Source organism: Carya illinoinensis, chromosome 5 (assembly GCF_018687715.1).
Source record: "Carya illinoinensis cultivar Pawnee chromosome 5, C.illinoinensisPawnee_v1, whole genome shotgun sequence".
NCBI lineage: Eukaryota > Viridiplantae > Streptophyta > Magnoliopsida > Fagales > Juglandaceae > Carya > Carya illinoinensis.
Window position 1 is genome coordinate 42,772,659 of NC_056756.1, and position 15,498 is coordinate 42,788,156.

The 15,498-nt window shown below is 35.4% G+C and overlaps 1 protein-coding gene across 1 annotated transcript; it reads right to left on the reverse strand.

The window, feature by feature from the left end:
* Positions 1–3,636: 3,636 nt before the first annotated feature.
* LOC122311076 (probable N-succinyldiaminopimelate aminotransferase DapC) lies at positions 3,637–11,874 on the reverse strand. Its single transcript, XM_043125440.1, has 2 exons — positions 11,481–11,874; positions 3,637–5,076 (listed from the first exon to the last, which is right to left on the reverse strand). Exons 1-2 carry the CDS (start codon positions 11,712–11,714, stop codon positions 3,925–3,927), a joined length of 1,386 nt encoding a protein of 461 aa, XP_042981374.1. The 5' UTR covers positions 11,715–11,874; the 3' UTR covers positions 3,637–3,924.
* Between the last annotated feature and the right edge of the window lie 3,624 nt (positions 11,875–15,498).

Consider the following 15,498-nt stretch of genomic DNA (forward strand, 5'->3'; position numbering starts at 1 on the left):
AGTTGATGACTGGATACTGGATTCAGGAGCTTCCTTCCATATATTTTCCCACCGGAAGGAAGCTCTTGAATCCAGTTAATACGGAATTATGTTGCAGGTGATTTTGGGAAGGTGTATTTAGCTGATGGAGAGGCTTTGAACGTAATGGGGATGAGAGACATTGATATTGGACTCCCAGCAAGAACAAATGGACCTTGCAAAATGTTAGGCACATTCCTGAATTGAAGAAAAACCTCATTTCTGTTAGGCAGCTCAATAAATGTGGTCATTCAGTGATGTTCCCATATAGCACATGAAAGGTCACAAAAGGGGTATTGGTACTGGCTCCGAGTAAGAAAACTGGTACACTATATATGACTACTGGTTTGATTGACTTTATTGCTACTACCGTTGCAGAGAGCATAGCAGATTTGTGGCATTGCAGGCTTGGCCATATGAGTAAGAAGGGTATGAAAGAACTTCTGTCTAGAGGCAAGCTATCAAAACTAAAGTCAGTTGATCTCAGTATGTGTGAGAATTGTGGTATGGGAAAACAAAATAAGATCAGCTTCTTGAAAAGTGGCAGGATACCTAAGATAGGAAGATTGAATCTTGTGCACACAGATGTGTGAGGTCCTTCCCTAGTGGCATCTCTTGGAAGTTCTCGCTACTATGTCACGTTCATTGATGACCATAGTAGGAAGGTATGGGTTTATTTTTTGAAGCATAAATCTGATGTATTTAATGTATTCAAAAATTGGAAAGCCATGGTTGAGACAGAGACAGGCTTGAAATTGAAATGTTTGAGGTATGACAATGATGATGAGTATGTCGATGGTGGGTTCAAGGAGTATTATGCAGCTATGGGTATCAGAATGAAGAAGACCATTCCTAGGACACCACAGCAAAATGGAGTTGCTGAACGTATGAACAAAACCATTAATGAGCGTGCTAGAAGCATGAGGTTGCACGTTGGACTACCACCCACTTTCTGGGCAGATGCAGCCAGCACTACTGTTTACTTGATAAACACAGAGCCATTAGTTCCACTGGATTGTGGATTGCCTGAGGAGGTTTGGAGCGGGAAAGAGGTCAAATTTTCTCACCTTAAAACTTCTAGTTGTCTTTCTTATGTCCTTATTGATTATGATGCTCGTAGTAAACTTAAATCTAAGTCAAAGAAATGTTATTTCATTGGCTATGGAGACGAGGCATTTGGCTTCATTGGCTATGGAGACTAGGTATTTGGCTATAGTTTCTGGGACGATCAAAGTCGGAAGATCATAAGAAGCAGGAATGTGATTTCAATGAGAAAATTATGTACAAGGATAAGTCTAGTATAGTTTCTGTAGTAGCTCCTTAGGAGTCCAAGTTTGTAAGATTGGATGACCTACCAGAGATTACAGTGCAGTGTAAAGATGTGAGTGATGGGGAGAGTGGATCCAGTGCACCAATTCCTATTATTCCGCATACAGTTTCAGAACCGTCCACTCCTACAGTTGCAATTCGCAGGTCCGTTAGGACTATACGTCATCTACAGTGTTTTTCATCTACTTTGAATTACATTCTGTTGACAGATAATGGAGAACCGCAGAGTTACTAAGAAATCTTGTAAGATGAAAATTCTAACAAGTGGGAGCTAGCCATGAAAGATGAGATGGATTCCCTTTATGGAATCAGACATGGGAGTTGACAGAACTTCCATCAAGGAAGAAGGCATTACACAACAAGTGGGTGTATCGGGTGAAAACTGAGTATGATGGCAGTAAGAGGTGCAAGGCCAGACTTGTTGTAAAAGACTTTCAACAGAAATAGAGTATTGATTACTCTGAGATATTTTCTCCTGTAGTGAAGATCACAACCATCAGGATGATACTGGCTATGATTGCTACTGAAGATTTATTTCTTGAGCAGTTAGATGTGAAGACAGCTTTTTTTCATGAAGACCTTGAAGAAGACATCTACATGCACCATCCTAAGAAGTTTGTGGCACAGCGAAAGAAAGGTTCAGTTTGCAGATTGAAGAAGAGCTTGTATGGCCTGAAGCAAGCTCCTAGATAGTGGTACAAGAAATTTGATAACTTCATACACAGTGCAGGGTACATTAGATGTCAGTCAAATCACTGTTACTATGTTAGACACTTTGACAATTCTTATATTATTCTGCTGTTGTATGTGAATGACATGCTTATTGCAGGGGCTAGTATTGATGAGATCAATAATCTGAAGAAGCAGATGTTAGAGCACTTTGCAATGAAGGATTTGGAAACTGTAAATCAAATCCTTGGCATGAGAATTGTCAGAGATAGAGTCAGAGGTACGTTGAGACTTTCACAGGATGAGTATGTGCAAAATGTACTCAGCAGGTTCAATATGGACAAGGCCAAACCAATTAGCACACCCTTGGACAGTCACTTCAGACTCAGCAAGAATTAGTAACTTGAATCAGAGGAGGAACAAGATTACATGAGTAAGGTTCCTTATGCCTCAGAAGGTTCCTTATGCCTTAGCTATTGGTTCACTTATGTATGTTATGATTTATACAAGACCGGATATTACCCATGCAGTAGGAGTTGTGAGTAGATACATGAGTAACCCAGGAAAGCAACATTGGGAAGCAGTGAAATAGATTTTGAAGTATCTAAAGGGCTCCTCAGAAACCAGTTTGTGTTTCTCTAGAGAGAGCTTGGAGGTATAGGGTTATGTTAATACTAATCTAGCTGAAGATATTGATAGCAGAAAGAATACCACGAGTTTTGTTTATACACTTGGTGGTACTACAGTGTCATGGGGTTCTAATCTACAGAAAATAGTTTCTTTGTCTACTATAGAAGCTGAGTATATTGCAGTGTCAGAGGCTGTAAAGGAGATGATATGGCTACAGAGCTTCTTGGAGGAATTGGGTAAAAAGAATCAGAAAGGCACTCTCTACAGTGATAGTCAGAGTGCCATATTCCTTACCAAGAATCCAGCATTTCATTCTAGAACCAAGAACATTCAGATCATGTATCACTTCATACGATCATTGTTAGATGACAGACAGCTATTACTTAAGAAGATTTGTGGAAGTAAGAACTCTGCTGATATGTTGACAAAGTGTGTTACACTTGAGAAACTGAAGTTGTGCGCAACTTTAGTTAGTCTTCTAGCATGAAGATAGAGGCAGTGAGTTGTAGAGGTGGAGGACATCATGTTTGAGGAAAACAGCGATACAGCGAGTGTACCAGTCTCCAAATGGGAGAATTGTTTAGTACTGTAGAGTTTAGTCCATACCGCTCGAGCGAAATCAGACAGATTCGAACGCTCGATGTCAACTCAATAGTGATCTCGAACGGATGTGAGAAGGAAGTTCGCTCGACGCACGCTTGACATGCCACTCGAGCGAACATGCATTTTACATAGCTCTAGAGTTTTTTTCCGCCGTTTAACTATATATATAATTATTAGATCATATGATTGTACCGTAGAGACAGTATGAACGTACAGTAATTAATCCATCATTGTAATGTGATATTTCTCAATAATAAAATCCTCTGTAGCTCTCGTAGACGTAGATAATTTGCCGAACCACGTAAATCTTATATCGTTTGTGATTGCTTTTCTTGTTCCATATTCTTTTCAGTTTATTGTCATCGTTCTTTTACAATAAGGCAAAGATAAGAAAAGAACCGCATGACCAGACAATTAATTTAATGAATATCTAGGTTCATAGTGATGCTAATCTACTTCTACTCTTCTGGCAGAGTAGCAGAAGGAAATCCACCAATGGCTGAAATTTGGTGGACCATAGTCAAACATATTCATCACTAAATATAGCCGAGTTTTCTCTGGCTTTTGTTCTAGTCACTAGTCGTCACTGTTTTCAATTTGGTAAAAGGAAAGATAAGTTCAACCTCAAGTGCTTAACGTTGCAACAAATGAAGTCCATGTGATCATGCAGTTGGATCACTTTCTCATCAACTTCTCCTTCATCCTCTTAACTGCAGCCTTCAGAGTTTCCTCGTCCTTGCAGAACGTAAATCGCACTAGATTTTTTCCATCTTCAGGGTTCAAGTAAAATACGCTAGTCGGAATTGCTACAACCCCAACTTTCTCTATCAGATACTCGCAAAAAGCAATATCATTTTCCAGCCCAAAAGGGGTATGATCTACAACCACAAAGTAGGTCCCACTTGATGGAAATACCTTGAAACCGACAGCCTCCAATCCCTCCACTAAAATTGCTTTCTTTTTCATGTAGTCTCTCTTGAGCTCCTCATAGTAAGAGTCTGGGGCTCTAAGTGCTACTGATGTTGCCCACTGCATTGGAGTGGAAGTAGCAAAAGTGAGGAAAGCATGTGCCTGCCGCACTCCCCATGTCAAATGCGGGGGAGCTATTGCCCATCCAATTTTCCATCCTGTCAAGGAGAATGTCTTCCCCAAGGAATTCATGGTGACTGTACGCTCAAACATTCCAGGAAGAGATGCCATGGAAATGTGATCCATTTCAAAAGCCAACTTATCATAAACTTCATCAGTGAAAACCAAAACATCATTTTCAATGCAGATAGATGCAATCGCATTCATTTCTTCTCGGGTGAACATCTTTCCAGTTGGGTTATGTGGAGTATTTATAAGTACTGCACGTGTATTCTTCGAGATAGCGGACTTCAGCTCATTGATGGGGACAGCAAAATTTGGAGGGCGCAATGTTACACACTTGACATTGGCACCAGCCATGGAGAGAGTAGCTTCATATGAATCATAAAAAGGAGCAAAGAGGATCACCTCATCACCGGGATTTATCAACCCTAGGATAGTAGCAGCAATCGCCTCTGTGCACCCAGAGGTAACTGTAACTTCCTTCTCAGGGTCAACTGCAAGTCCAGTATCTTTCTTGAACCGTTCAGCAATGGCATTGTTTAATTCTTGGACCCCATATCCACGAGCATATTGGTTTTTTCCATCCTTGATGGCTTGAATTGCTGCTTCCTTTACAAACTCAGGGCCATCAAAGTTGGGAAAGCCTTGACCAAGGTTTATTGCCCCATGCTTGATGGCAAGATTACTCATTTGAGTGAAAATTGTTGTTTTGAACTTCTCCAAGCGCTTCGCAACCTGTCAAACAATAGCTGACACAATAAAAATAATGACTAGCAATTCATTGTTTTAAGAAAAGGGAAAACCGCACAGGAGGTTTAGACATTAACAATGCACTAACCAAAGTTAGAAAAAAAAGGGTCCAGGCTATCTTACTTCCAATGGACAAAAACTCATATTTGTCACATGTTTCTATGTTTGCATGCACATGTGATGTTTATATGCATGAAAGTGGACATGTATTAGCATTACATAGATGTCAAAAGCTTCTGGAGGTAATACAGTGAGAGGCAAAATTAAACAATAGTAATAATTTAAAAAGATGTAAAGGTTTTCACAAAAGGGAAAATAAGAGATAAGCCACCAGATATTGGCAGAAGAACATCCTGATAACCCAACACAGATCTTGTTTCAGAGGTTGAAGAATTCTGTGGATTTCATTTGATAACACAACACAGATCTTCTCTGGTGAACATCTTTCAAGTTGGTTTATGTGGAGTATTTCCTTTGGATTTCAATCAACAATACAAGCACTGAGTACCCTCGGAAAAATGGAGAAGGGATATTGGACCATTTCGAGGTACATCTTAGAATTGATCATAATTTGATGTATATCAACTTCAGGAGAATTGAATTAACATTTGAAATGACTTGGGAATGGCGCCATGTAGCAGTTTCTACTGGATCTATTTCCTTTTTCAGAAACATATACCAGCCAAAAAAAAAAAAAAAAAAAACCTCCACTAGCATGTAAAAATAAAAGTTGAACGGCAGTGAAGAGGGCCTCACAATTCCACTTAAAATGGGGACTTGAGAGTGGAAGAGCCTTACTCCCAACCTCGATATTTTCCACAACAAATGCATGCCTAGCAAGCAAAGAGAAATGTTCTTCTTCATCCTAGATTGTGTCATTCTCAGTCCCACCTATTGATGTGACACATTTTAAGTGGCTGTCAATGTAGTGATAGACATCTGAAGCCACTTGTAACATCATTTTGTGAGGAAGCATTTCATTAAACTAACAGGGGAAATACAATGGGAGGGGGTGGGGAGACCTCGAAAAATTTTCCGTTACAACCAATCCAGTGCATAAAAATTACAATGAACAAAGAGCAATGGTACAATGGCCCGGATCCATATTCCATGGCTACGCTGAGTAGGGCTGTAAATGAACTAATCCGTTCGATAGCCCGCCTGATATTCGCTCAGTTAAATTCAAATCAAACTCAACTTGTGAAAAGAAAACTCACTTGTGAAAGTAGATACTTGCTCGATTAGTAAATGACACATACCCAAATAAACTCAACTTGGTTAAGGCTTGTTTATGCCCAAATTGACTCAATTAAAGTTCATTCATACATTGATGAAAGTATATATATATACACACATACATACACATTAGTTAATAATATAAGCATAGAAACTTTTATCACTAAATATATAGTATGTAATAATTACTTATGCCTAGTCGATTCATAGTTATATGTTATTTATTTAATTACTCAAGTCATTAAATTATAGTAACTATTTTATAATTTGTACCATAGTTAGGCGGTAGGACTTAATCATTTCATATACTAATATGCATGAACCATATATGAAATATTGATATATACTATTATATTGTGGGTATAATATTAGTAATTACTTATCAAAAAAAAATAATATTAGTAATTTATGTAGACAAATAATATGTGGTTATTATTAATAAATATCAACTAGTTACATATTAATTATTTATAAATTTTTGTAATTTTCTAATTCAATAAAGGGTCTACTTGTTAGTTGTAAAAATTCCATTAAATTTTGGTTTTTTTTTTTGTTTTCCCGCAATTCTCTAATTTTTTAACTATTAAATTTTATTCAAAAAATAAAAAATAAACAACTCAAACCAAGCCAACCCGAGCCAACTCGGCTCGAGCTCATTTTTGGGTTGAGATGGGAGCTCTTGTCATCAAGGTGAGCTCAAACAAAAATAATATAAAAATCTCGAGCTCAATCCAAAGACCGGCTCGACTCGATGATAGCCCTAATTCCCAGGAAATAATAATCATAAAAGGTAGTTTAATTTCATAAAATCTTCAATGGAATCTCCCACGCCCTCATTGTAACACCCCATTCCCTTAGGATAGAGATGTTACTAACGTACATAATATAATATCCGGTAAAGAGATTCATATCTTAAAACACCTCATTTATTGAAAACATTAATTAAATTGAACATAACTGTCTTTTTGAAAACATAAAACTGAAAACGTAAAAATAAAACATAAACTAACCCTACGTGTGTCTTTTTATCCAAAAATCATAAAAGCAACTAAGTCCTTGCACTAGATCTACTCCTGGTCCTCCAGCTTTACGTCCTTACAATAATCATCTGTAATAGTTAAACATAGAAGAGAACAAACAAACAAACAAACAAAAATGAGTCGAATACTCAGCAAATAGTATATCATACCGTAAAATATAATTTAGTTTAGACCTAATTTTTGAAAGACTCTTCAAACAAACATATATCATTCATAGATTCTCATAGCATGCTCATTCATCATCAACATAAGTGAAAATATACATAATCATGGCAAACATATAACATGAATGCATAAAATACTTGTTTAACTCGTCTTTCACTTATTTTATGGTGAACCACGCTTGAGTCCGTGTTTCACTTAACATAAAGTGAACCATGCTTGAGTCCGTGACATAGCATAACATAACTTGTGGTGAACACATTTAAATCTGCGTCACCCTTAACAGAACTTGTGATGAATACGCTTAGGTTCGTGTCATCCTTAACATAGCTTGTGATGAACACGCTTAGGTCAGTGTCATCTTTAACATAACTTGTGATGATCACACTTAGGTCCGTGTTATTCTTAACATAACTTAGAGTGAAACATGCTTAGATCCATGTTTCACTTAACGTATGGTGAACCACGCTTAGGTCCGTGGTACCGTCTTAACATAGCTTGTAGTGAACACACTTAGGTCTGCGTCACCCTTAAACATCTTATCTTTCTTAATGCGTAAGAACTTATTTAATATCACGAACTTTTCTAGCTTGACATATACTTGTAAATGGTATAGCATAACATGGCATATCCTTGTACATGGCATATTCTTGTACATGACACAATATGATCTAAACATAAACATTCCATGGCATACATGATCTAAGATCTATGTACATAACATACTTGATCTAAATACTTCATGACATTATATAGCATATATGATTTAATCACTACATGAACATGGCATACATAATCTAGCTATTTTATTACATGGCATAACTGGCTTAAATTACTGCATGAACATTTCATGGCTTCCATGTGATTTTAGAATCATTCACTCTATCCAACAACAAATTCATTCGTACAAGCATAGTATCTTAATTCATCAAAGATCGTGAAATGAAATCTAACTTTGACTTAGCTCATAACGTAGCATAGACAAACATCATACTTTCATATATCAATAGAAAATTTACAGTACACATGCAATTATATGATCATACTAATTATCTCTTAGCGCTGCTTCCAAAATCTTACGTCGTAGCTCGTGACCTATACGAGGCACTATTCGTCACTAACGTGTTGGAACATTCTAAATACTTAAGATAATACAAAAAGGATAATTTAATAAATATTCAAAGAGTTCGTAAAGTAATATTATTTAAAACTCATAACACATTCCCTGGCTTCTATTTAAAAAAATATAACTCAATAGTTTTCTTAAAAACATAGTTAAATAGAATAGACAATTAGAATATTAATTAAAATAATAGAAAAAATATATATACTTTAAAATATGCTTAAAATCCTTTAAATATTTTCTATAAAAAATAAGTCTATGGGCTCATATTTATGCATGTAAAAACTTTGGTTAACCTAAATTCCAGTCCAGCCCTGATTAAAGAAAAGAGCCCACTTAAAATTACTAAATAGTTTTCTGCAAACACAACCAGGCCATTAAAAAGAAAGTACTTTGTCGAATGGGCTTAATGCCCAAGGACCCATTATAAATTAAAGAATCTGGTTAAGGATAAAAAAGGCTAAGGGTCAGAGGCATTTATGTGATTATGGAAACATTGGAGGGGCATTTTGGGAGGTCTGAAACATAACTAATAAAAAGGAAAACACAGATGAATAAAGAACACTTGCAAGAGAGAAGCCGTGCGACACTTACCCAGAGAAGGAGGCTGAGGCAACGGCAGCTCTGGGGTGGATGGAAGTGCCTAGCGACGCCACTGGCCTTCTTGGAAAAGGTGGTTTGATACAATAGAGAGAAAGAGTGAGAGAGTTATAGAGAGAATCTGTCAAGCCGACAGGAAAAGAGGGAGGGGAGGGTGGCAGACGGCAGTGGGCTTGCCGGAAGGGAGTGGGTTCAACGGGGATGGGCTGGTCGGCAATTTCTGGCACCATGGGTGGTGTTCCTATGTCCTGGTGGTCGTCGACAATGGCTTGGGAAAAAAACGAGGCCTAGGCGAGTGAGTTTTTCTCCAGATGTTTTTGTGTTTAAAACAAAGGACCATGAGGGATTTATAGATGAGGGAGAGGAAGATGCCGTGAGTCTTGAGGAGAAATTGGATAAAGTCTAGAGTTGGGAGTTTGAATTCAACTAAACTTTGGAGAACAACTCCCACGAGGAAAGTGAAAAAAAAAAAACCGAGAGGATAAGTTTTGAAGTGTTTGAAAAAGAGTTTTCTGATTAGGAAATCAAACAGAGAAGAAAAAGGGGCTTATACTTCCTCAAAACATATCTAATAAAAATCATAATAATAATAATAATAAATCATACTCAGGGGATCGGATGTTACACTCATCCTCCATATCCTCAAAGAAGAGAGCAAGGCCAAAAGCCTGCTTCAGGGAAAATAAGGAACAGCAAACTGTCTCCTGGAGAAAGTATCTACTGCCAAAAGGTCGATGCATGGAGAGGCATGTGGACTACATGCACATGGGGGGAGGTTTGATCTGACTGTGTAGAACAAAGGATCCAAGGGTGTAATGGTCAAGAGAGGTGGTGCATGGCAGCTGGAGAATACTGGAAGGCGGCAGATCAGAAGTTTTAGCTTCCCAACAAAAGGATGGAGGAAAGGAAGAGGAAAAACAACTAAACAACCAGGAAATAAGCCAAAGGATTTCCTAGGAACCAAAAACCCGGTCGAAAAAGGGCTAGATCTCGAGGCTTGATGACAGTGCATGGTAATCAAGCATGATGGTGACGGCGCATGGCAGAAGGGGGTGGTAGAAGGAGGATGGCAGTTTTGGATGGTATAGGTGGTGTGGAGTTTTGATAGGTAGGGAGATGTAGATCTAGCCTCCAAGAGAGACAAAGAGGGGAAGAAAAACTTGGGAAAAAAATAGAGGGGGAAGATGAACCAACTTAAAACATGCTACATCACTAGCTGTGACTTGGGATGAAAAAATATAGGATGAAGAGTGGCATTGCTTGACAAAGTTGTTTCCATTGAAATATAAACAAAATCATAAATAGTTCGGGTCTTTTTTAGAGGAAAAAAAAAAGACAACGAGGAACTCATAGAACAATTGATGAAAAAGAAAAATCAACAGAAAGGTGGAGTACTTTATTGAAAGTTTCCACCGAAGTGGGACACGGAGGTGACAATCTTCTGCAATACCCAACTCTCAGGAACTACGAGAAAACCACATACGATTTTCCCGATGGAAGAGACCAATCCCATGTAATCTAAGATACATGACCCATCAAATGAGGAGTCCAATACAAGTAAATAAAGTAAACTAGATAGAGAATTAGCATAATACTAATGCAACTAAAATCTCGTCAGACTGCGATGCTCAGCCCAACCTTCTTTGTTATCGTACATCATGACATATATGATATGGTTTCATGCGTCGCTAGGACGCTAATTCCCCAGTGAACCTAACCTTCATAGGCATCTACTGTGATGATGCATGTGTAAATGAGGCTCCAAATTCCAATCCAACCACCTTGAACAGACAAACTTCGAATAGATTCAGTAAACAAAACCAAAATTATAGCATGCAACAAAGTGGATTTGAATCTATGAATAGTTAAGACTTCAAACGCTTATTGAACAACTCAAACAAGCAAAAATTCAGATAAAATGAGAAATAAGTAAGAAAAAAAGAAGCTTCACAGACTGTTTGTGACTTAGAGATAGCAATGATGGTCACAGAAATTGGTCAAATTCTGACATTCAGATTCTACGAAGAAAAAAGCGGGCAACCGATTTCCAAATCAAGTCAGTCCTTTTAAATTGACATCAAATACAACAAAACAACGAAGAAATTATTCTTATCTTACCAAAAGACAAAATGGGGGACAGCCATTGTACTTCAAAACCAACCGGCCTTCAACAACCCCTCAAAAAAAAAAAAGGAACCAAAATATAACGAAAATCAAATTGGTAATACCTGCAAGGGCCGAGGGGTCTTCTGGATCGAATCGCTAAGAGTAGAAACAGTGTCTTTCTCAGTCGAAACGGTGGACATGGTGGGCACGAAAGATGGGTAACCACAGCTCCTTCCTCTTCCGCTTCCAATTCTAACACCGAAGCTCTCACTCAAATGCTTAGATAAGGAAAGCACCGACGATGTCGAGTGCCTGAAGCGCATTTGAGGCAATGTCCAGGTGCATTGGACCTGCATGACTGATTTGTAGTCCTAATATACAGTCGGATTTCCCTCAAGGTTTTGTACGAAGATCGAGTGGATTCGATGCAAAGTGGCGTGAAAACTGAAAAGGTAAAATAGTTGATTCCCAACAGAGCCTGACCTCAGCTCAAAAGTACAGTGTTATTTCATTTCATTTCCTTCAATTCTTTCTTACAATAGAAATGCTAAGCCACCGATAGTTGGGTTCGATAGACTGATTTGGATTTGGGCTGAGAGCGTTTCGGTTTGGTACATCACGGCGTTGGATTGTGCCAAACTGTGGACTGTCTGGTTTTTGTAGCCTCCGTTGGTTTCTGGGCCGAGACCTTTAACAAGCCCAAAATAATATCCCCGAGTTAGTAATTAAATTGAAATTAAATTGAGGTTTTTGAGTGAGCAAAATATAGATACATAACATAATATAATAAGGATATCATAATATTTAATAATTTACTGACGTCAAGACTCAAGACTTAGTATGCAATAAGAATATTTTGATTTTAATAGATATTGTAAGATCCATATATATATATATTTCACATACTCATCTCTCTGCAAGAAGATAAAAAGATTTAATTGAGATTTTTGAGTGAACACAAGATAGATACATAGCGTGGATGGTATAATATTTATTATTTTCAAGACTTAGGTCTGGTTTGGTTTTACAAACCATTCAAACAATCTCATCTTAATATCTAAACATCATTCAAGTGCAAATATTTTTCAATTTAAGATTTTTCAACTTTTCAATTTTTTCATCTAATTATTACAACTTTTTTAAACTTTGAAATAAAACACAAAAAATAATTCAACTTTTTCAAATCTCAAAATAAAAATAATATTAAAAAATTATATTCTAAATCTCTTTTAACTTTATAATTTTTTATTCAACTTTTTCTCTTTCCTTTCTCCAAATCCCATAAAAATCTTAATTTAAATAATTTCACTACTATTCATAAATTATCTTACTACTATCCATACATTTTATCTCATCTCATCTCATGTATAACCAAATGATGATAAGAAATTTTCGATTTCAATAGATATTATAAGACCCACTTCACATATATATGTCTCTGTAAGGAGATTTTGATCCATGTCAAGCATCTTTGTGTAAAATAACCATACACAAAAACATGAAATCTTAATCTTTATATCATGCAATTGGAATTCGGTTTAGTCGTAACGCAAACTAGCTAGGCCAAGTCTAGGCCGGGTATCATGTGTGTTTCGTGTGAGTTTCATCCACCCAGTGATCAATCACCAAATGTATTGCAGATCATGTTTATAGTTAGTTCAGATATGTAATTCTCATTCAATATTGACATTAATCTTATAAGTCTTTGTAAATACAATTGTTCTCAGATATAATTCATAGAATACTTCATTAGGACTATTCACTATTATTTTATTATTTTTCTTACTACTATTCGGAAATCATTTGAAATACTTGTAAGATGCAAATAAAGCCCATGAGGCTTGTTATTAAGCAAAGGAAGTGTTGTATTTATTCAGGCCAAGCGGTTGAAGTAAGATCTTCACATGCTTTTTCCAGTTCGATTTATTTTTTTAGACCATTTTTAGATAATAAGATGAGATGAGATAATCTGAAAATAATAAAAAGTGATCTAATAGTTTGAGTTAAGATATTTTATAGGATTTTAGAAAATGTGAGATAAAAAGTTGAGTAAAAATATTATAGATATAAAATATTAAGTTACAATGTAAATTTTTATTATTATTTTTATTTTGAAATTTAAAAAAAGTTGAATTATTTTTAATGTTTTGTTTAGAAGTATGAAAAGTTATAATAATTAGATAACGATCAAACGAAAAAGTTAAACATTTAAAATTAAAAAATATTTATATTTATGATATTTAAATGTTAAAATTAATTAAATAAATTAAATTAAATAAGATAAGAGTATCTTGCAATCCAAACGTGACCTCAGTCACAGAGAGGGGTGGTGTCCACAACTTCTAATTTCCCTATTATTTTGAGGTATTAATCCCTAACTAACAATTTCATTCCACTACTTAAACCGAAATGATCATCTGAACAAAATTTAAAATATCGGTCTATACATAACCACAAGACTCTTAAAAAGGTAAGTCAACAACCGCGTGCGAGCTAAACCTCGACAATTAATTAATTTGTCCATAATTTATTAGCCAGCACAAAATTGTGGACGTACAGTTTGACTACACATCTTTTAAACTTGAATGGTCGCACTATAATTAATTAATTAATTTTTACAATAATTAAACAATACTATATATTAATGCAAGCACAGAGCACAATGACGATGCATGTATGAATTCAGAACTATTTTAATTATTAAAATTCTACCACCTGTACGTGCAAATGCTATTACCAATTAAAGGCCAGGATGGTGTTTCGTAATTAAGACAATATACTCTATCAAAGTTGATCAAGTCTCTTCTATTTGCAGATGAAAAATTATATATATTATACTACTGTCTCACTTATATTTTACTAAATAAAATATGATATATTTATCACCATTAAATAGTCATTTATCGCCATGTACTTAAAATCTCTATATGTAATATATCATTTATATCAATCATTGCATCATGTTTTCTTGGTACTAATTGAAGATTGTGGACTAGATTTTTATTGAATAACTTAGTTTATATAAAGATATATATATATATATATTTATTTCAATGTTATTTATCATTATACAAGTGTCAAGAATGCATGACTTCTATATTTCAAATAGCACTAAATTATTAGGAATCTTGAAAAATACCCAGAATCAAACCTATTATTGCAGCCTAAAATAACTACAATCCAAATAATTAAGAAAACCATATATATATATATATATATAATATAGAAAAAAAGGAATCATATAATTTAAAAATGGTTTAATAGATCAATTATAAATTAATGATAATAATATTGTTGCGAATCCTAAATATATGGGGACAAAGCATCCCAACCTATACTAGTATTTAATACATAAAAACTTTAATGAAAAGTCTAAAATAAATATACATGTTAAATCCTGATACGGCACATTCTTAGGAATCTCTCCCACTGTCACTGTGATTCCCACCCAACGACGCCAAGCAGCTTAACTCTCTCTCTCTCTCTCTCTCTCTCTCTCTCTCTCTCTCTCTCTCAGAAAATACAATATTAAACTGCTGTATGCATGTTTTAGTAGTGGTGAAATGATTTTCTTAATTAATTTAGTAATTTTATAGAAGATTAATGGAGTGGTAGTACTACTGTTGAATAATTTTTTGTTCTGAAAAAGAAAGAAAGATGTCAATACATATATATAGACACATGCACATGACATGATGAATACATCATGCATGTGCTGTTGGAGAAATAATGCAGTCATGTATTTGAAACTACTATATATATATCTTCTATATATAAAAAGTGTGTATGAAACGGAAAATCTTATTTTAACGGTTTTTCTTGTTTTTCCGTTAAAGTTAACACCGTTTATTTTAACGGTTTGGCACATAAAATGAAGACATAAATGTTGAGAGATATAGCATTCAATGTTGTTATATGATTTATTAATCTCAATAATTATAATACTTAATAGTTTATATAATAATAAGTAATTAAAGATTAGTTATTATATTTTTCTCTTTCTCCTTAACATATACACGTGTATTAGGTACATAAGACGTGAATCTCTAAGTATAATATATGTGTATTATACGTTTCATTAACTCAGATTATTGAGTATTTCAAATTTAAAAATTTCATATAATATATAATACAAGTGTG